Here is a 22,167-nt window from a genome sequence, read left to right as displayed (position 1 = left end):
AACTGGGGTCCCAAGAACAGTGAAGGCAGTGTCATCACTGAGTAAAGATAGTCAAGGCTTTTTGTTCTGTGGATTTGGAGCTGGAGATGGAAAGGAAGAGTGAGGAGCCCTGAAATCCTGCAATGAGGAGAGAAGCCTGTCCCTTTCCTCCTCATGCTGAGGGGGAGGAATGGGTGGGTCTCTCCAGGCCCAAAGTGGAGAGGGGGCTGATGGCTACAGGACAGATGAAAGGGAGGGACTTCGGTGCCGGGACCAGGGTAGCGGCAGGTGACAGGTGCAGGGGCTTTGGGAAGGGACAGGGATTTGCCTTGCAAAATCCATTCAAACAGACATCCAGGGAACCTGACCCCCAGGGAGGGACCCAGAACAGCATGGGCCACCAGATGGTCCCTGAGGGGCCCCGGACTGGAGGGAGGGAGAGAGAAGAGATGACTCTGAGGGGTCGGGGAAAGGGAGGAGGAAGAGTCCTCCAAGTTGTTACCATTTCCAGGAGGCTTGGTCAGGCCCTGTTCTGGCTCCATCCCTCTGGCCCTAGAATTGCTCTTCTGCAGATTATTTCTGTGCTGGGAATTCCCTTAGCTCCAGCCTCCACTTGGCGGTTTATTGTCTTAATTCCCCAAGAAGAGTGTCCTCCCTCACCCTCCATCCTGCCCTGGACCAGACCTCCAGCCGAGACAATTCTAGGGCCTGGGTAAGGGTCTCCACCGTTGTCGGGGATATGCAAAGCCCCATGGCGGGGGACCCAGGGCAGAAAGCCAGGCCCCAGAGGGGAAGGAAGTCATGGGTAGAGTTCCCTACCTCCCCGGTTGGGCTAAGAAGGGCGATAAAAGGAGCAGATTAGGCAAGAGGAAGTGGGCTGGGTTCAGCTGGGCTGGTGCTGAACCCCCTGGGCCTGGGCAGAGTGTGGGTCAGGCACCTGAGCAGCTGGGGCTGAGCCTTGCCAACCAGAGCAGCCATCCCTCCACCCCAGTCCCGCTGCAGGCCAGGGTGCAGAGCAGAGGCGGGCACCCGGAGGACAGCGCGGTGGAGGCAGGGGCAGGGGCTGCTCGGTGGGGGTCCAGGCCCCAGGCAGTCCCAGAGGCCCAGAGGTGGGAGTCTGGTGAGGTGGGTGAGGGGGTGATTGCCTTGCCTCATGTGCACCTCATTTTCATGGAGAGGAAGCATTGAGAAAGAGGAGCCGTGTGTTCAGCAAACTTTGCTTATTCAAAACACTCCATTCCAGCTGGGTCCTGTCCCCACCTGACCCCTGCCTCTGCGGTGGTCCCAGCTTTTGGGGTCAGACCCCCATGCTCTGGCCCCTGCCCAAGGACGTCTTTTCTCCTAGTAAGCTCCCTGCGCCTTTCCTCCGTCCTGGCCTGGGCAGCAGTCTCCCCAGTTGATTTCCATGTCGTCCTTCTCCAGCCCTCCTGGGCCAAATCTGACCGGGGACCACCGCAGGGACTGAGAGGCCCTGGCTCCAAGGCGACTGGGCCTCATGACCACCTGTCCGTTGTGAGCAGCGCAGAGAAGGAAGCCCAGAGCAGGAAGTGCTGAGAGGCACAGGGTGGGGGTGGGGGCGGGGGCTTCCAGAAGAGGCGGGGGCTTCCTGCTTCTGCCTCCTTGGGCAGAAGCAGTGACCACAGGCCCCCATGGCAGGCAGGGCGAGTGGGAGGAGGGTGATTTACAAGGCAGATGGGTCTCTGGCTAGAGCTCAGCCCTGCACTCAGCCAGAGCCACCCCAGGGGCTATAAGAGCACCTAGATTTCTGGAGCAGCTCAGGGACGGGTGCCACGTGAGCCCAGCTTGGCTCCCCCTCCTGGCTGGCCTCCTTCCTGCCCTTCTTCTGCCCGCCTGTGTCTGCCCAGACTCTCCAAAGAGGAACAGTTGGCACCATGTCTCTGCTCAACCCTGTGCTGCTGCCCCCCAGGGTGAAGGCCTATCTGAGCCAAGGGGAGCGCTTCATCAAATGGGATGATGTAAGTGGGGCAGGGGCCTTGGCTTCTGGGGCACTCGGTCGTGGGGGCTGGGCTGCTCCGGGGCTTTGCCGGGACGGGAGGATTGGTTTATGTCTCCTAGGACCCAGGCGCCTGTGTGGTTTGGCCAGGCAGCTGACACCACTGCCTGGATAAACAAACCTGTGGTTAAGGGTGTATGTCCCCAGCTGCAGGGCTAAGCCTCGGTGTCTAGGTGTGAGAAGTTGGTGAGCTGCCTGGTTGGTCACTAGAGGTAGTTTATTTGGGTCTGCATCTCTTCTCCTTCAAACCCCCAAGAGAACAGGAGGAAAGTACAGCCCAGAGCAGAGGCAGGCCAGGAGGAGAGGTGAGCTCGTCCCTGCTCCCAGCACAGATGCTTTGCCCTTGCTCTGGCAGGGCGCTTAGACCCAGCTCCTTCACCCCTCCATCGGGCATCATCCCATCCAGGGAAGCCTTGCTCTCCCCTGCGCTGCTGTGGGGGCAGCCACGAAAGGCCCCTGGACCTAAGTGAGAACTAGAGGCTTCTGCTTCCAGGGGAGGAACTGATTTGACTTCTGCTACCCCTTGCTGGACTCAGCATTGCTCCCCGATGCATGTCTGCAGGGAAGGGGAAGGCACTGCTGCACCCTGCAGCCCTCTCTCTGCTGTGTCTGTTCCTTCCTACACGGGGCTGCTCCCAGCCTCTGGTTCTCCTGGCCCCTGAAAATGTTCCCTTAGGCCAGGGATTGTCTTAGGCTGGGGAGAACAATATGGAGATCCTCCTTCAGGGAGGGGAGGCTGCTGGGCTGGCCCAGTGTGAGAGTTAGAGTGCTGGGCTGGTCCCAGGAAGGGAAATGAAGGCTGGGTGGGGGAGGGAAGACAGCCCTTAGTGCTAGCTTGGAGGGAGGTGGGATGAGGGGGTCTGGGTCTAGGCCCTTTGGGGCTGGGCTAGGGGATCTCACTGCTCAAGACTACCGGTTGAGGCTCTGTGGTGAGAAGCTTCCTGCTTCCCTAGGAGCGATGTGGGGTTGGTGTAGCATGGTGGTGGTGGCATGGAGGTGACATGCCCCAGGAGCCTGTGGAATGAGGGAAGTGGCTCCGAATGAAAAGCGAAGTGGCCTCTCTCAGTTCCTCTGGGCAGTGTGTGTAACTTGACTGGGCAGAGGGTCACAGGGTGGCAGTGGAGGGGCGGGTTGGCGGCTAGTGGAGACTATCCTTCTTCCTAAGCTGGCACCTGTGTACCTGGCTGTTCCCTTCCCCTCTCCAAGGTAAGGTATTGGATGTTCCCTGGATGCCTGACCTGCACAAGCAAGAATGTCCCAAGCCTAGCCACAGGGCCCGTGCTGCTGTGAGACAGGGCTCTGCTTTCAGGCTGCTTTCAGCACAGTTAGTGGATGACATGGGTATGCTGTGCCATGTTGAATAGGCAGAATACATAGGATGTAACCAAATCCCCACTTTATTTCATCCCCATGGCCTCTTTCCAGTATATTTAGTAGGAGAAGCTCTCCTCCTGGCTGTGGAAAGAAACTCTGCAAGGCCACAAGATATTATTTACTCTCAGGTAACACAGTCCAGTGGTCACTTTTCATCACAAAACCCAGTCCGATGTCAGAAACTGGCTATAATCAAAACTCCAGCCTTTATTTACATTAATGTCTTCTACCCTCCTCCTTCAAGGAATAGTTTCAGGTAGGCTGCAGGCCCCATGGAAAGGGCCTTGGTGGGATTCCCTGCTGGTCCTGCTCAAGGCCCCTCTAGGCATGAGCTGTAGGGAGGGAGGTGGGAAAGGGGCAACCAAGTTCTATTTAAATAGGTGCTGTCATAAATTGGCTCATGCTTTCTGAGGCTGGCAGAAGCTTAAAGCTTATTCTTTCTCTGGAGGACATTTTTGAGGATTCTTGGGGGACCCTCCCCTTTGAATGGGGATCTCCTGCTTGAAGTCACCCCAGCATTTCCATTTTAGAGGTCACTCACAACTATGTCTTCAGCCCCTTGTTACTATCTTCAGCTTCCTGTGGCTTTAGGCCCTTTGCCCCCACTCTCCCATGGGCCCACCCTGGACCCCAGCAAATACCCACGCATCTGCTGTCCCAAGGGTGCAGGCTCGTCTGACAGGCCAGCACCCCCGCTCTGCCCCGCACAGTTAGCCCACTGTAGCCCACTAGGTCTCCTGGGCAGAAGTCCGACCTCTGTCTGTTATGCCTACAACTTCAAGGATCACAGGGGCCTGTTGTGAGGTTGGGGGCAAGGGGAGGGAGAGCATGAGGACAAATACCTAATGCATGCAGGGCTTAAAACCTAGATGACGACAGGTTGATAGGAGCAGCAAATCACCATGGCACATGTATACCTATGTAACAAACCTGCACATTCTGCACATGTATCCCAGAACTTAAAGTATAATAATAATAATAATAATAATAATAATAATAGATCACAAAAGCTCTCCAAGTAGAGATGAAACTCCTCACTAGGCTTAAGGTGGGGGATCAGGCACTCCAGCTCTCCCTTGGGGAGGTAAGAGAATGGAGCTCCCAACACAGCTTTCTCAAAATTGGCTTCCCCACAAAAATTTTCTCTTTCCCCTGTACTCTAACCACCCCTGATCTGAGAACATTTTTTGGATCGTTTACTTTGTAAATGCTGCATTTGGTCTGTTTTAGTGTGTGGCAACTATTGTGCCTTGCTGGAAACCTTAATTTTAATATCTTGCTATATACACATACAAAGACCATTAAACTAAAAGGTAGCCTATGTGCTCTGTGAGTGAGTGGAACAGGATTTTAGAAGGTGAGTTCATTCATTCATTCATTCACTCATTCAGCAAATACCACATTCTAGCGCCAAGCACCAAGCACCAAGCTCAAGGTCTAGCACAGGCTTGTTGTCCTGTTGTCCTGGAGTCCATGAGTCCCTGGTGATTTCCTAGGTGGGCTTCTAGGTCTGTGACCCACATCTCCCTGGTTACTATAGCACATTTCAGGAAGGGTTTTTGGAAGCTGGGGGGCTCGGGTTGTCCTTGAAGTTATTTCAAGCAGGGGAGATTTGGGCACTTAGGTTTGGAGGTGGGAAGGCTTGGTGTCTTTATGGGACAGTTGAATGGATGGGGTAGGAGGTGTTCATGGAGGGAAGAAGGGGCATATGGAAAGTTAGGTGGCATCTGGATTGTGCAGGACCTTAGATGCCGGTGCAGGAGTTTGGGCTCTTGGTTCTCGCTGTGTCAGTCTCTCCTGGGTGGCAGTAGGGAGTCTCCCTCTATGAGGTGAGGTAGGTGCCAAGATCCTGTTTAGGTTCTAGAGGGAGAAAGTCTATTTGGGCTTTAGAAGGGAAAACTCTTCTCTTCCAGAAATGGCATCCCCAAATCCTCTGTCCCTCCCGGTGCTTAGCTCTAGACAACTAAAGGAAATGCCTTCAGATTTCTGGGATGGGCACCTCCTGGGAAGATGATGAGCTCTGAAACCCCTGGCCTGGACCAGGGAGGCTTGGCCCGAGGTCTCGGAATAGAGTGCTGGCTCCTTCTCTCTGCAGGAAACTACAATTGCCTCTCCAGTTATCCTCCGTGTGGATCCTAAGGGCTACTACTTATACTGGACATATCAAAGCAAGGTGAGAAAACCCTTGTGTGCCATGGCCCTGGACTCCTGCTTATCCACTGAGGTCAGGCAGCCTCCTGGCTGCACTGAGGTGGAGGCATGGATGATGGGGAGTACAGAATGACTGGAAGGATGGCTCCAGGGGCTCCCCTGTGGGTAGGGGCTGTTTGCTCTGGAAAGGAGGATGTAGTCACTCCAACCTGTGGCTACCCAAATGTTCCATCCTTAGCATCCCTTGGGGAGAGAGAGAGACAGGCAAAAGCGCTGCTGCTGAAGGCCGATGCTCTGCCTGTGGCTGTGGGTTGACTTGGGGCTCTGGGAGATGAGAGATAGGCCCCAGCTGTTGGGCAGGAGGACGGGAAGGGGAAGCCGAAGAGGGTCCAGATGGTGGAGGAGACACTGCAGGCTTCAGCTCCCTGCCAGGGAGGAATGGGCAGAGGGGAAGGGAGGAGGATCTGCATGAATAGAGAGAACCTGAGCCATAGGAAGGGAAGGTGGGGTCCAGGTGGACCTGGGCAGCCCTGGCATCTAGAGAGAGGTGTTGGCCAAGATTTAAAGGGCGTGGAAACTCCCTTCTCCCTGTTGCTCATTCTTGACCTGGACTTTTTGTCCCACATCCTTTATTTGCTCCCACCGGGATCCCCCCTACCCCCAGGAGATGGAGTTTCTGGATATCACCAGCATCCGGGACACTCGCTTTGGGAAGTTTGCCAAGATGCCCAAGGTAGGTGTGTCCAGTAGCAGCCCGGGTTCAAGCACAGCTACTAGCTCCATGGGGCAAGGGCAGGGGGTCCCTGTGGGGGTGGGAAGCCTGACTTCTGGAGCACGGGGAATGGTTCCTGGGCTGGACAGCAAGGACCGTGCCTGGAAGCCAAGGAAGGGGAGCGGCTGCTCCTGGGCTCGCCTGGGCTCTGAGCTTCAGAACTGGGCACAGTGAGCTGAGATGGCAGGGATCTGGGAGGAGGGGTCAGCTCCTGCCCCTAAAGTACCCCAGCTTGTCTGGGAGGGGTGGCTTACACCCCCACCCCTGGACTAGTTTGCCTATATTTGTCTAATGCTGGTAGGAAAATTGGAGGAAGGGATTGGTGGGAAGCAGATTTTCTGAGACTGGGAGCTAAGAATCCATCTTCAAACAAAAGTGGCAACAACACACACAGGACTCCCAGGCCTGCCCCCCGCCCGCCTGCCACCTTGGCTAACCTTTTCCTCAGGGCCTCTCCTTCCCATCCCAGCCGCTGGAGTCAGGGACAGGAAGATGCTAAGGCCTGTGGTTCCTGGGATGGGGATGGGATTCTGCCCAGTGGGCCATAGCCCAGGTGGCTGAGGGGAGGGCCAGAGAGAGCCACACTGGGCCTGGGCAGGGAGGGAGCATACCTCCATCCTAACCATGCCACCACGTGCTGCAGAGCCAGAAGCTCCGGGACGTCTTCAACATGGACTTTCCTGACAACAGCTTCCTGCTGAAGACGCTCACCGTGGTGTCTGGCCCGGACATGGTGGACCTCACCTTCCACAACTTCGTCTCCTACAAGGAGAACGTGGGCAAGGTGTGCCAGGGAACACCGGGCCTGGATCTGGGCCCCTGGGATAGCCTGGACTTCCTGAGAGACACAGGCCTGGGCGGGGGTGCTCAGGAGCCTGACTGCTGCTCTCTGTGGTCCTGCAGGTCTGGGCTGAGGACATACTGGCCCTAGTCAAGCATCCGCTGACGGCCAACGCCTCCCGCAGCACCTTCCTGGACAAGATGTAAGCGCCCCCTGCCTGGCCTGAGCCCTGGTGCTAAGTGTGCCAGCCCTGGGCCTTGACGGGCTGCTTTCTGCCCCCAAGCCTCGTGAAGCTCAAGATGCAGCTCAACTCTGAAGGGAAGATTCCAGTGAAGAAGTGAGACCCCCAACCCCTCCCCAGGCTTCCAGGGGCTCCCCAAAGCCTTTCTTCTCTAGTCCTGACTCCTCTCTACCTGGTGCCTTTCTCTGCCCCTTCAGCTTTTTCCAGATGTTTCCTGCTGACCGCAAGCGGGTGGAAGCTGCTCTCAGTGCCTGCCACCTCCCTAAAGGCAAGGTGAGTGGATCGACACCCCCCCATCCCCCAGTATCCTTGTCCCCACCAGAAAGCAACTTGGACAGGAATGGTGGGTCGGGCAGCAGAGATGACATCACAGCCCCAGCCAAGAACCTGGAGAGCCAATCAACCCTGGAGCTGCTGGTTACTGACACTAGGCACGGGGGTGGAGCCAGGGCCAGGGGGTGAGACACTGGGCTCCAAGCAGGTTTGTCTGTATCCCCTACCCTGGGTGGTGGGGGCGCTGGGGCCGTGGTTGGCGGACTGTGTTCAGGGCAGGCAGCAGAAACGGCGTGCATTCCCGTCTAGTGTTGGGAATGGGAGCTGAGAGTGAATGTTTTCAGCCTGGAGGAGCGAGATAAGGTCTGCGGTGGCAGGCGGCAGCCTGCAGGGATCTGGAAGTCTGCAGGGTATCGGGGGAGAGGAACTGAACCAAAGGCGGAAGCTGCCAAGATGCAGACTTCTGCTCTGTACAGAAAAGCATTTTTTTCTTGTCTTTTTAGTTAAGTAATTAAATTTTAATTACAAGTTGTAAGCAGGGTCACCCTATGAGGCACCTTATGTGAATTACAAAAAGTAGCCCTCAGGGCTGATACGGCCCTGAGCCAGGGTTCAAGCTTGGCCAGAGGAAAGGACCTCAGCCCCTGTCCCTGCTTGGCCAGTCCTCTTGTGTGGGTCCCAACCTGTGCCCCATGGAGCATTTTCTCCTGGTAAGAATTTGGAACATTATAAATAAGCAAAACTAAGACCCCCATTGATCACCTGCCCACATGAATCCCAGGACGAGCCTTTACCCCACAGCCACAGCTCTGCGGAGTTGGTGACTCCTTGATGCAGTCAGTCACAGGGATCCAAATGTGTCATTGGGGAGAGGTAGGAATGGGCTCCTGCGGCTCCCCTACAGCCAGCGCCACTTACCCGTGGTCAGCACACATCCACCTTCCCTCTCTCCTGCCGCCTGAGTTCCTCCCTTGGCTAAGTCCTCCTTATCTATCTGCTTTCCTTGTGTCTCAGTAGAGGATACTGACCTAACTTTGCTTGGAGCTGAAGCTCCAGAGGCAGGGATGGGTCTGGGGAGATCCAGTTAGACTCTCCTGCTCAGACCCTCTGCTCCAAACTAAGACTGATGTTGGCCTTCCAGTGTGATTCTGAAAGACATTTAATGTTTTTTTGTCGGGGAGGGAAGGAATGCAAAGGTGCAGAATCCATGAATACCACAAATGTACTATTTGTTTCTATTTCTATAGATTTGCCTATTCTGGTGGTAAAGTAAATGAAATCATAAATATGTGCTCTTCAATGTCATAATTCATTTGTCATAATGTTTTCAAGGTTTGTCCATGTAGTAGCATGCATGAGTACTTCATTCCTTTTTATGGCCTAATAATATTCCATTGTATGGATATACCACATTTTGTTCATCTGTTTATCAGTTGGTAGATGTTTGGGTTTTTCCTACTTTTTGGTTATGAATATTTGTGTACATGATTTTGTGTGAACATGTTTTCAATTCTCTCAGGTATATACTCAGTGATGGAATTGTTGGGTCATGTGGTCACTCTATATTTAACATTTTGAGAAACCGCCAAACTGTTTTCTAAAGTGAGAGCATTGTGTGGGGATTTATTTATCTATCTATCTATTTATTTATTTATTTATTTTTGAGACAGAGTCTCACTTTGTTGCCAAGGGTGGAGTGCAGTGGTACGATCTTGGCTCACTGCAACCTTTGTCTCCCAGGTTCAAGCGATTCTTCTGCCTCAGCCTCCCAAGTAGCTGGGCTTACAAGCATGTGCCACCATGCTGGGCTAATTTTTGTATTTTTAGTAGAGATGGGGTTTCACCATTTTGGCCAGGCTGGTCTTGAACTCCTGACCTCAGGTGATCCACCCTCCTTGGCCTCCCAAAGTGCTGTGTGGGGTTTTAGTTTCGTCACATCCCACTAACACTTGTGATTGTCTTTTATTTTAGCCATCCTAGTGGGAGTGGTATCTCATTGTGGTTTTGATTTGCATTTCTCTAACAACAAATGATATTGAGCACCTTTTCGTGTGTTTATTGGTCACTTATATATCTTCTTTGGAGAAATACCTGTTCAAATTCAATGTTCATCTTTCAATTGGGTTGTCTTTTCGTTGACTTATCTCTTATCCGATATCTGATTTGCAAATATTTTATCCCATTCTGTGGGTTACCTTTTCACTTTCTTGATGGTGGCCTTTGAAGCACAAAAGTTTTTAATTTTGATGAAGTTTAATTTATCTTTCTTTGTCCCCGTGCTTTTGGTGTCTCCAAATATTATTGTTGAATTGTCCTCCTTTCAATTCTATCAGTTTTTGTTTCTTATATTATGGGGCTCTGTCGTTAGGTGCATATATGTTTGTATGCAAATTGCTTCTTTTTGAATATTTGTCCTCCACTTAAAAAAAACAGCCTACGACCCTGGCAAGCAGCACCATTTCTTCTGACCTCTTTTCTACCTCATTCTGCTCATTCTTAGTTCTGATCCTGCCCCAGCTGATGGAATAGCCACTGTACAAAATCAGGGTCAGAGCAAACCAGCTAAGCATGCTCTCTGCTCAGCAACCAGGGCCTTGAGAAGTGGGTGCTTGGGTGTCCTTGAAGTTCTGTCTGCCTTGAGCCTGCCTTCTGACCAGGTCCCCTTGACCAGGGCTGGGCCGAGTTTGTGGTTCTTAGCTCTGAGAAGGTGAGGGCAGGGGCAATAAGGTGACTATGCCCCTAGAATGACGCCATCAATCCTGAGGACTTCCCAGAACCTGTCTACAAGAGTTTCCTCATGAGCCTCTGTCCTCGGCCAGAAATAAATGAGATCTTCACTTCTTAGTGAGTTTCTTGGGTTGTGCTTTTCATGGGAAAAGGGTGGTGGCCAACGATCCCCTCCTCCCACCTGCCATGCTGGGAATCAGGAGGCTTCACTGGACAAGGGGGTTGTCTAAGCCTCTAGGCCCAAGGGATATGGACCTGTGCTCTTCTCTCTGGCCTGCAGCCATGCTAAGGCCAAACCCTACATGACGAAGGAGCACTTGACCAAATTCATCAACCAGAAACAGCGGGACTCCCGGCTTAACTCCCTGCTGTTCCCGCCAGCACGGCCTGACCAGGTGCAGGGCCTCATCGACAAGTATGAGCCCAGTGGCATCAATGTGCAGAGGGGTGAGAACTAAGGGAACCCCTTGTCCCCTGTGGTCCTGTCCTGCCTTGGCAGCGGGGCTGCAGCCCTGACAGCTATCTCCTGTCCCCCAGGCCAGTTGTCACCTGAGGGCATGGTCTGGTTTCTCTGTGGGCCAGAGAACAGTGTGCTGGCCCAGGACAAGCTGCTGCTCCACCACGACATGACACAGCCACTCAATCATTACTTCATCAACTCGTCCCACAACACCTACCTGACAGGTGGGCCCTGATAACCTCAGTGCCAACCTCTGCTTTCACAGGGGTTCCCTGCATCCTCCATAGGGGTTGCCCACATGCTGCTGGCCCTGAGAATAAATCAGACCATGATGGAGTGGGGTGGGGGAGAGCTGGGCTGCCTTTGGGTAATGCCCTCACCTCTTCCCCATCCTCTGGCTCAGCCGGCCAGTTCTCAGGCCTCTCCTCGGCTGAGATGTACCGCCAGGTGCTGCTGTCCGGCTGCCGTTGCGTGGAGCTAGATTGCTGGAAGGGGAAACCCCCTGACGAAGAGCCCATTATCACCCACGGCTTCACCATGACCACAGACATCTTCTTCAAAGTGAGACCCAGGGCACAGAGGTGGTAGTGACAGGAAGGGCTCTGGGCCAGAAGCTTTGAGGGGTTGGAGGGCTGAAGCTAGAGAGGAGGAATGGCTGGAAGGCCTCAGACCAGTGGGGACCAGAGGGGATTGGGGGCCAATGGCGGCCATCCAGTTATATGTGTGTATTGAAACTAGGCAGGAGGGAAAAGTGCCATCATGGGACAGGCGGTCAGAATGCTGACCTTCTGTTCATGGAGTCTCCTTCTCCTCCAGGAAGCAATTGAGGCTATTGCAGAAAGCGCCTTTAAGACCTCCCCGTATCCTATCATCCTGTCGTTTGAGAACCATGTGGACTCGTGCGTATCCAGGCTCATTTAGCCACATTCTCACGCAGTCCCCAGTCTCTTGCCTGCAACTGTCCTCCCCGCAACTGCCCCAGCCTCTAGCTGTTGCCTGCAGCTTCTCCCATGTCTCAATATTATCTCCCTAAGGCCCCATGTTCTCCTGCTCAAGTCCCTCCCTCCCTGACCTCCTGGCCCCTGATCTGGGTCATCAAGGGCACAAAAGGATGCATAAGAGGGTTGGTGCTGAGTGACTGAACCCCACCCCCACTTTTGCTCCCTGCAGACCCCGCCAGCAGGCTAAGATGGCTGAGTATTGCCGGACGATCTTTGGGGATATGCTGCTCACAGAGCCCCTGGAAAAGTTCCCAGTGAGTGGGCTTTGCTGTGGGACATTTGGGCCTTGGGCCTGGGAACCTGGGGCAGGGTGAGGACCAGGTTAGGGAGGGAGACACTCCCAAGGATGCTAGGGTTCACTTGGTTAGATGTGAGTCTGGGATCCTGTCACCTACCACGTGTCAGGCTCTGTGCTGGGCTTTGGGGTATGCTAGTGACGAAGACACAGTCCCTGCCTTCAGGTGTATTACCCTCTGGTGAGGAGACAGACAAGTAACCAGGCCATTACAACTCAGTGGTTGTTATGGGAGCACCTGGGGAGTTCTGATCTTGTCTTGGGGGATCCGGGAAGGCTTCCTGGAGGAAGTGATGGACAGGGCTCCTAGAGTAGCCTGTTAGGTCCTCCTGGTGCAGACGGCCTTGGGCCAGGGTCCTATACTCAGGGAGAGCTACAACAAGCGCCAGATGAGCTGCATTTACTCCAAGGGATAAGCTGGATTTATCTCGGTGAGAATGGGATGAGGAGCAGTAGTGAGAGGTGGATCAAGAGGAGTGGTGGACACCAAGGGAGCATGCTTGGCATTAAGGAGCTCAGGCTATGCCATGAAGGTGAGAAGATGGTGCTGACCTGCTCTCCACTCCATAGCTGAAACCAGGTGTCCCCCTGCCCAGCCCTGAGGATCTCAGGGGCAAGATCCTCATCAAGAACAAGAAGAACCAGTTTTCCAGCCCCACCTCCTCCAGTAAGGATCCTGGTGGGGAGGCTGAGGGCAGCAGCCCACGCAGTGCCCCTGCAGGTGAGGGCACAGGTGAGTCGGGGAGGACTCTGGTGGGGGTATTAGGAGAAGCTGGAACAGGAGAGGGGCTGGACCTGGAGGAGCCATGCAGGAGCCAGTGCCGACAGAGCTGTCTGTGGCAGTGTGGGCTGGCGAGGAAGGGACTGAGCTGGAGGACGAGGAGGTGGAAGAGGAAGAGGAGGAGGAGTCAGGAAACCTGGACGAAGAAGAGATTAAGAAGATGCAGTCGGATGAGGTGTGTGGGGGTAGCCCTGGGCCCCCCTGTGTCATCCTTCACTGCTGAGCCCCTGGGTAGGGGCCTTGGGCCACATTCCTGGGCTCTACACCGTCCTCCTCTTCTTTGCCCTCCCCTCTCCTCCTTAGGGCACAGCGGGCCTGGAAGTGACGGCTTATGAGGAGATGTCCAGCCTAGTCAATTACATTCAGCCCACCAAGTTCATCTCCTTTGAGTTCTCTGCTCGTAAGTTAGCATGAGTGGTGTTGGCGGGTGGTCAGACTAGCCTCAGGAGGAGCCTGTTCCGAGACCAAGCAGCTTGACGGGTGGGTAAGAGGAAGGGGGATCTCCCCCTTCCTTGGACTTGGGGCCCTGCCTATAAATACCCAGCCAGGGAGTCAGGCAAAGGGCTTGCTTAAGTGGCAGTGGCTCCCAGTTTCTCTAGTGAGGAACTTGGCACCAAACAGAATGCTCTGGAGTGTGTCGGTGACAGGCTGGGCGTTATGACAGGCCACCTTGGCTGGGATGGCCTGGGGCTCCTGCAGCTGCCTGCAGGCTCTGTGATTCCCAGGGCTGAACTGTGCTGCGGGCTGGCCCAAGTCCAGAAGCCCTGGCCCTGGGACATGAGACTTCCTGAGAGGGAGTGGAGGCAGAGAAAGTCACCAGAGCATACTGCGCCGTCACATTCTTCCCCTTTTGTGCACACCCCGGCTGTTTACCTTTATCTTCTCTGGACACAAGCACAGTACGTTCCTCTCACTCTGTGCATGTCCCGCACACGAGCACCTCTTTCTGTCTCCTCCTGCGCACAGTTGGACTTCTGTGGCACCGACTTCTCATCACTGAACCCACAGCCTGCATCCCCACCTGGGCACACTCATGACATGTACTACACTTAATGTGCCCCTCTCCCCAGACGCGTTCAGCCATAGCTTACACACCTCACTCCCTGTGCACATCAAAGCACGTGTTCACATTTCATGTGTGCACAGCATGTTACTGACCCCCTAGGCTCAGCCTGGCATGTTCCCCATGCCCTCTGTGTCCATCTATGGCATGTGGGCCTCACTCTCCACATCCACGGCACACACCCCACCCCTGTGCCTACACACTGAGAACACCTCTCACCCCAGCAGCACTGTGATCCATACACTTCTCCCAGAGGTTGGTCCCTAAACCTCAGGCCTCAGTGGAAATGCTGGGTTGGAGGCATCTCCATAGGCCAGAGGGAGCTGCCCCAAAGGCGAGGCCAAGACTGAGGGAGGGGACAGCCTGATAAGACTCCTCCCCTCCCTTTCTCCCCTATATAGAAAAGAACCGAAGTTATGTCATCTCGTCCTTCACAGAACTCAAGGCATATGACCTGCTCTCCAAGGCCTCGGTGCAGTTTGTGGAGTATCCTTGAGGCTTCCGTGGCCAGGGTCCCTGGCTGGGGTGGGGAGCTAGAGGAGGGCCTGGGGACAGGGCCCCCACGGTAAGCTGTTAGGTCCTCCTGGTGCAGACGGCCTTGGGCTAGGGTCCTATACTCTGGGACAGTTACAACAAGCGCCAGATGAGCCGCATTTACCCCAAGGGAACCCGCATGGACTCCTCCAACTACATGCCCCAGATGTTCTGGAATGCTGGATGCCAGATGGTTGCCCTCAACTTCCAGACGATGGGTGAGGGCATTCCCAGGCCCCTAAGAATCCTTCCCTGGTCCCTGTGCCCCCTACCTTTATATCCCTGAGGGGTCTTTGGAACAGCCTGGGGAGTCCTCCTGTTTGTGTAGACTCTGGGAACATGCCCGGGTATGTGAGAATTTGGGGGTAGAAATGCACTAGCCTGTGTGCCTGCGCATACGTGATGGATGTGAAGATGCCAGGCTGGCCGCTCCACCCAGGTGTGTCTGTGGGCCACCTGCCCCAGCTGCCCCAGCTCCCACAACAGGCGCTCGGCCTGGCTGTGGCTTTGCTCCTTGCTGCCTCGAGGCTATGGACCCTGCCTAAGAGAGGAGACACCCCAAGGAACCAGACTGGGATAGGAGAAGCCCTCATCCTCATGGTCCACCCAACCTCCCCATTCACCAGACAGCAAATGCTGGGAATGGAGGAAATGGAGACTGGGCACAGCCACAGAGCTGGGCCTTCCTCACTGAGTGTCCTTGTCCCTCCAGACTTGCCCATGCAGCAGAACATGGCAGTGTTTGAGTTCAATGGGCAGAGCGGCTACCTCCTCAAGCACGAGTTCATGCGCCGGCCGGACAAGCAGTTCAACCCCTTCTCAGTGGACCGCATCGACGTGGTGGTGGCCACCACCCTTTCTATCACGGCAAGGCCCTGGGACAGACAAGTGGCCGGGAGGCTGAGGTCTTGAGTAGAAGGGCACAGGAGCCCACCCCTCACTCAACTCCCAACCCCCTCCCCTGATATCCTGGAAACTTCAGCCCCAGCCAGTTCCTGCAGTAGCAAGTTGCCTTGGAAACTGCCTCCTCCTCAGCACTGGAGGCTGCCACTTGGTCCCCATGGAAACCAACGGGAAGGGCTGAGGCTGGGGTGGGGGAGGGGAGGAAGAGTGGGCAGAGTGGGGCAGCCAGAGCCCCAGGTCCTGGGGGAAGGCGTTGTTCCCTCTTTGACTGGGGAGGGAGGTGGGAGGCCCGCCTCTTCCCTTCATGCTAGAAGCACCCTGGTCCTCAGAGCTTAGCTGTAACCCGTGGGCTACACAGCCTCTACTCGTGGCCAGAGCTGAATGAGCTTCTTCATAACACCCAAGAACGAACGCTTCAGCTCTAGGGAGCCGGGGCCCCAGATGCTTGGGGAAGGGCCTGGGTGGGGATTTGATGCTGGTGTCCCTGGGCCTCCGCCCCCAGGTGATCTCTGGGCAGTTCCTGTCAGAACGCAGTGTGCGCACCTATGTGGAAGTGGAGCTGTTTGGCCTTCCTGGGGACCCCAAGAGGCGCTACCGAACTAAGCTGTCACCCAGTACCAATTCCATCAATCCTGTCTGGAAGGAGGAGCCCTTTGTCTTTGAGAAGGTGGGGGCCAGGGCATGGCAGGGCAGAGTCTGTCTATTCTCGGCCTCTACTTACAGACAAAAGGAAGTAAACAAGGCAGCTCCTTGACCTTCTTCCTCCTCCTCTTTCCACCCCTCACCCTGGTGCAAAACCCAAGTTTACAGAAGTTTCCTTGGTAGGCAGAGTGTGTGTGTGTGTGTGTGTGTGTGTGTGTGTGTGTGTGTGTGTGTGTGTGAGGATTAGAGGCAGAAATGTGAACTCAGGGTTGAGGGTCCCATGGGGCTCTTTTGCCCCACTGGATACCCACTAGCAAAGCTGCCAAGTGCTGTCTGCACCAGGTCCCCTCAGCCCTGGGCTGCACATCTCGCCCTCCTCCCCTGTGTGGAACCAGCCACGGCATGAGCTGTGGGGATGTCTTTGTATATGGCCTAGAATGTGCTGTCGGTCTGTCCCCACCAAATCTGGTGACACTCACCATGTTCTCACAGTGATGCTGAGACTTCTGGAGCCAGGGAGCAGGACAGCTTGGCTCCCTTTTCCCCTCCCAGCCTGTCATGTCCCCAACTCTCCCCAGATCTTGGTGCCTGAGCTGGCCTCTCTCAGGGTGGCTGTGATGGAGGAAGGCAACAAGTTTCTTGGACACCGCATCATCCCCATCAATGCCCTAAATTCTGGTAAGGAGCGGGGTCCTTCTTCACTGTTCCAAGATCAGCAGCAGGAGCCTCTGCACAGGGTGGGGCAGCTTCTGGGAGGGCGCCTGGAGTGAGGCCTTACCTAAGCCCTCACATTTCAAGCAGTAGGGCAGGAAAAGTACCTCTCCAGGAACCTGACAGAGGTGGGAACTCTGCCCACCTAACAGAATTGCTGTAATTTTCTGAAACGGCTGGGGCAGTTTCTCAAGTAGCTGACACTTATGGGCATTTAAAATGTGCTAAGGGCTTATAATACATTCTCACAATAACCACATGAGTAGACACTCATCCCCTCTTCACAGATGAGGAAAGTCTCAGAGAGTTAAAGTAACTGGCTGAAGTCACACAGCCAGGATGGTGCAGTGCCAGACTCAGACCCTTGGGTCCTGGGCTGTGTGTGCACAGCACTGGCAGGAATGGGCTCTGGCTCACTGCCAACCCCGTCCTGTCTGACAGGGTACCACCACCTGTGCCTACACAGTGAGAGCAACATGCCCCTCACCATGCCTGCGCTCTTCGTCTTCCTGGAGATGAAGGACTACGTACCTGGTGCCTGGGCAGGTAGGAGCCCATGGCATGCCAGGAGCCCCAGGGTGTCTGTTCCCCCTTCCTTCCCATCCAGCCAGCCTCCAGAGTGGGGTGAGATCCAGATGGGGCATCCTGGAGTGGGTGAGGACAGGGGAGGCTTCCAGGCACATCTCCATATACACCATGTTGTAATGTCCTGTGCACCCACCCAGATCTCACTGTGGCCCTCGCCAACCCCATCAAGTTCTTCAGTGCCCATGACAAGAGGTCTGTGAAGCTCAAGGACATCATGGGAGGGCTGCCTGAGGTCTGTGTTGCCTGCACTGCTGCCAGGGGCTCACCAGAGCTCGGCCCTATTTGTGGGAGAGGATGGGGGGAGGGCCGAGTCCCAGGCTCTGGGAGAGGGGGCTGTCAAGCCCCCTTCCTAACCTGCTCTCCCTACACAGAAGCCCTTCCCACTGGCGAGTCCAGTTGCCAGCCAGGTCAATGGTGCGTTGGCCCCAAGGAGCAATGGGTCACCAGGTATGAGCTTCGTTCTGCACACCTATTGGAGGCACCTCCACCTCTGCACCCACAGACACTTCCCTTTAAAAAATTTCACCTGGGGAAGGAAGGGCTGTGTCTGAAACCTCAGTGCCAGGAAAGTGCGGGGCAGGGGGCACATACTGCGACTCCCAAGGGGCGGGGTGGGGGAGGCGAATGGAGCCAAGGGGCCCCCCGGAGCACCTGCCAGCCCAGCCCATGGCTCTTGCAGCAGCCAGGGCCTGGGCCAGGGAAGAGGCTATGAAAGAAGTTGCGGGTAAGGCCTGCTGAGCCCGGTGATCTCGGGGATGAGCCTGGGGCGGGTCCGGGGCTCCTTGGGGGTTGGACGGGCAGGGCGGCCTGGCTGGTGGTGTGCTTCATCCGGGCCTCTGCAGAGCCACGGACCGCCAGCCTGGAGGAGCTCCGGGAGCTAAAGGGCGTCGTGAAGCTGCAGCGGCGGCACGAGAAGGAGCTGCGGGAGTTGGAGCGGCGCGGAGCGCGGCGCTGGGAGGAGCTGCTGCAGCGGGGCGCGGCGCAGCTGGCCGAGCTCGGGCCACGGGGCGCGGGGGGTGGCGGGGCCGGCAAGCTCGGCCCGGGCAAAGGCTCTCGCAAGAAGAGGTAAGGCCCGTGGCGGTGCCCTGCCCTCTGCAGCGCGGGCGGCGGAGGATCTCAGGGCCTGTCCCCACGTGGCCTCCCCAGGAGCCTGCCTTGCGAGGAGAGCGCCGGAGCCGCGCCGGGCGAGAGCCCTGAGGGCATGGACGCGCGCGTGCGGGAGCTGAAGGACAGGCTGGAGCTGGAGCTGCTGCGGCAGGGCGAGGAGCAGTACGAGTGCGTTCTGAAGCGCAAGGAGCAGCACGCGGCCGAGGTGGCCTGGAGGGGCGGGGCGACAACCCCACCAGCCCCACCGACCCCACCCCCACCACCCCATCCACTCCTCCCACCGACCCCGCCTCCCTACCGACTCCCCCGCCACCGACCTATCCCACCCTTCCACCGACACCCCCACCAACTCCCTCTGCCCAACAAAGGGCTTCTCGCCAAACCTGCTTCCTCTCCCCGCAGCAAATCTCCAAAATGATGGAGCTGGCCAGAGAGAAACAGGCGGCAGAGCTGAAGGCCCTGAAGGAGACGGCGGAGATGTACGACTGCCTCCCTCCCACACCTGCCTCACCTCCCAGCAAGGGCTCGGCCGCCCAAAACAGCTCCTTCATGCCTGTCTCTCTGCAGCGACACCAAAGAGATGAAGAAAAAGCTGGAGACCAAGAGACTGGAGCGGATCCAGGGCATGACCAAAGTCACCGCAGATAAGATGGCCCAGGAGAGGTGAGCCCTGGAGGGGAGGCCCAGGGCTGGAAAGGGGCCTCTCTCCAAGTGGATCCTGACTCACTTCCCAAAGATGCACCTGTCCCCTGGCTCTCCAAAAAGCGGATCCCACCTGTCACCTTTGACCAGAGTGTCCTCCTCAGACAAAACACGGAGGCCAACACTACATGGGCAGAGCCCTGGAGGCAGCCAAGCCTGCAGGGAGGGAGCTGAGGCCTTGGGACTGCAGCCTGTCCATTGTGGTGACACTGTTTCCCACGGAAGCCTTAAAGGACAGCGTGTTTTGGTGGGGAAATGGTTCCCTCAGAGGGCCCCATGACTCCCAGCGGCCCCTACGTACTCCTTGGGTCCCCACGCCTGCCCCCAGCTGGTTCCTGCCCTATGTTGGATTTCTCATTTGCCTACACCCTGCGTAGACTGCATGTTACCCTACTCTCCCTAGGGGCTTTCTCCCTTTTCTAAAACTCCAATTACACCAACAGGTTGAAGAGAGAGATTAACAGCTCCCACATCCAGGAAGTAGTGCAGGTGATCAAGCAGGTGTGTAAGGCCTGTGTTCTTCCTAAACACACACACACACACACACACACAATCTCGCTCTTCACGAGTGGGAAGGGGTGGCCCCAGGCCCTGACTTTGCCCTTAGGAGATGCACTGTCCAGCGCCGTCCATGCAGCTGGGGTGGAAGGGGACATCCTGGGGTTCTGGCCTGTGTATGGAGGTTGGGGTACCAGCCTGAAGGGGTCTATCTCTGGCCAGTTCTCATGTGTGGAAATGACATGGGCTAACGCCCGTATCAGGGCCAGGGGAGGCTGGGACTGGCAAGGGTCGGGGGATGAGGAGGGAGTGAGGAGGCTTCCTGAGGTGCCAAGGAGTTGGAAGAGAGAATGGACCTGAAGCTCCCCTGGGGATCATTAACCACAGAACAGAGCTGCCACCTACTGGGTCCTGACCTGTGCCAGGCACTCTGCCAGGTGCCTCACATGAGCTGTCTTGTATAATCTTTTACAGTCCAGTGAGACAGGTGCTGCTATCCTTATCTTACAAATTTAAAAAACTACCTAAATGTTAAGGAATTTGCCCAAGGTCTTACAACTAGTTAGCTGGGATTACAGCTGGATTCTGACCCAGCTTGCCTGTCTATGCTGTCCTGATTCTCTGCCATCCACTCCCACCCAGATGACAGAGAACTTGGAGAAGCACCAGGAGAAGCTGGAAGAGAAGCAGGCTGCTTGCCTGGAACAGATACGGGAGATGGAAAAGCAGGTAACAGATTCACTACGGGGGCCCCCAGCAGAACTGAATGGGTTCTGGGGTGTAAAGGGGCCCTGCCCCAGGGAGCTGCCAGTCAGAGGGCAGGGAAGGGGCCATCATCCTTCACTGTGGGGTCCCGAGGCCCTTTCAAATGAGGCAGCTCTGCAGATCTCTGCCTGGCTGGGATCCCTTTCTTGACAGGCTCCTGATGGGCTCCACCACTCCCCCACCCCGCCTCTCACCCCAGTCTCCTAGGAGCTCCGAACATGGATACTGGGCATCTCCTTTTCCCACTGTCCAGGGAGTGAGGGTGGACAGGGGGCCCTCCTGAGCCAGGCAGGCGTCCTTGCTGTCTCCACAGTTCCAGAAGGAGGCGCTGGCAGAGTACGAGGCCAGGATGAAGGGTCTGGAGGCAGAGGTGAAGGAGTCGGTGAGGGCCTGCTTCAGGACCTGCTTTCCCTCTGAGACCAAGGACAAGCCTGAGAGGGACTGCGAGTGCCCCCCAGAGCTGTGTGAGCAGGACCCAGTCGTAGCAAAGACAGATGTCCAGGAGAGCCGCCTTTGATGCCTCCATCCCACTGGGACATTTAGCAAGGATGTTCAGCGCCTTCTCTGGGATGTGCTTCTATTTCCCCAGGAAAAAGGAGCCCCAGCCTTCTGAGGCTGTGGGAACCTGTGGCTGCCTTGGACGCTGCAGCCCCCTCCTCAATGGCCAGGCCAGAGGCCGAGACAGGACCTAGGCACCCTCACAGCAGCGCCTCTGGGGCCTAGAAGTCTTCGCAAGCTGACTTCCTACCCCCACATCTCTAGATAAGTGTCATATATTTGTTGAAGGCAAAAGACTATGGACTTGGAGGCAGAAAGTGGGGTCCTGGCCCCGCTCTGCCTTTCCTATTGAGCAACCAGCGGTACCCCACTCTGGGCTCAGTTTCCTCACCTGGAGGGTTGGACCCACCCACCTGGAACCTCCACTCTAGCCCCAAACCCTCCTGCCCCAATGTTAGCAGCTCTGCCAGGCTTCCAGGCCCCATCAGGCCTGCCCTGAGTTGGCCTTGCCCACTCCTAGAGGCAGAGCCTGGCACTACCTCACAGCTCCCTGGGGACGGCCACTCCCCGGCTGAGGGCCCACCCCTCCCCTCTGCCTGTCCAGAACAGGAGGCTGAAATGGAAAAGCTGCCTCAGCCCTGCTTGGCTGAGTCACGCGGGGCAGTGGCCTCTCGGGTGCTCTTCCACCCTGAACCTGGCTCACCCCTCTTCCTAGGCCTGGGGGCAGACTGTTCCTAGCATGTACCCCTCTCAGGCTGCCTGCCTGACAATGTCAGCATCATTTGCTCTCCTGAATTTATGAGGTTTATTTATTTTTCTCCTTCCTGCTCCTATTAAAGAACCTCATCCCAGTGTTTCCTCCTTAAGCCTGGTCTCTATTCTACAGGTAGGAAATGGGGAGCAGGGTAGTGGAATGCCCCTGAAATGAAACAGGCTGGGGAAAAAATCTCTGGGGAGCTGAACCCAGGGTTAGGTCCTGTCCAGAGTCCAGTGAAACGGCCCTGCCTCTGGGCTTGAAGAGGATTCATTTCCCCTTCTGCTGGCCCTGATGCCACAATCACTGGAAAATTATGTCACTCCCACTTTGCCCCCACACAGATGTGGCCCTTCATTGTTTCCACTCTCAGGGTTGGAGCAGAAGAGCTGAGTACAAAGATGTCCCCTATTTTGGGGGCAACTCCAAACTTTTAGGCAATCTAGGCCCCTTTAGGAAGACAGAGTGGTTGGATGCTCAGGCCCCTATGGCAGCTTTGGTTGACCTCAAAACTTGTTGTAGAGGGGCTGGTGGGCAGCCACTCACTGCACCG

The 22,167-nt window shown here is 56.1% G+C and overlaps 1 protein-coding gene across 15 annotated transcripts; it reads left to right on the top strand.

Moving 5' to 3' along the window:
* The first annotated feature begins 1,605 nt into the window (after positions 1 to 1,605).
* Positions 1,606 to 21,714, top strand: PLCB2 (phospholipase C beta 2). 15 transcript variants are annotated; one of them, XR_013395145.1, is made up of 32 exons: positions 1,606 to 1,955; positions 5,463 to 5,540; positions 6,183 to 6,251; positions 6,934 to 7,074; positions 7,194 to 7,273; positions 7,355 to 7,408; positions 7,510 to 7,585; positions 10,329 to 10,429; positions 10,593 to 10,759; positions 10,850 to 10,996; positions 11,176 to 11,333; positions 11,589 to 11,671; positions 11,943 to 12,027; positions 12,639 to 12,789; positions 12,912 to 13,024; positions 13,153 to 13,249; positions 14,314 to 14,398; positions 14,540 to 14,664; positions 15,159 to 15,313; positions 15,852 to 16,016; positions 16,570 to 16,669; positions 17,169 to 17,248; positions 17,428 to 17,522; positions 17,662 to 17,737; positions 17,973 to 18,014; positions 18,133 to 18,355; positions 18,437 to 18,602; positions 18,800 to 18,876; positions 18,965 to 19,060; positions 19,543 to 19,600; positions 20,240 to 20,326; positions 20,676 to 21,714. XR_013395145.1 is itself a non-coding variant. In XM_077937891.1 (32 exons), exons 1-32 carry the CDS (start codon positions 1,872 to 1,874, stop codon positions 20,877 to 20,879), a joined length of 3,543 nt encoding a protein of 1,180 aa, XP_077794017.1. In that variant the 5' UTR covers positions 1,606 to 1,871; the 3' UTR covers positions 20,880 to 21,714.
* Positions 21,715 to 22,167: the final 453 nt, after the last annotated feature.

Source organism: Macaca mulatta, chromosome 7, assembly GCF_049350105.2.
Source record: "Macaca mulatta isolate MMU2019108-1 chromosome 7, T2T-MMU8v2.0, whole genome shotgun sequence".
Classification (NCBI taxonomy): domain Eukaryota; kingdom Metazoa; phylum Chordata; class Mammalia; order Primates; family Cercopithecidae; genus Macaca; species Macaca mulatta.
The sequence above is the reverse complement of the archived record's forward strand: the minus strand, read 5'-3'. Positions and strand labels throughout refer to the sequence as shown.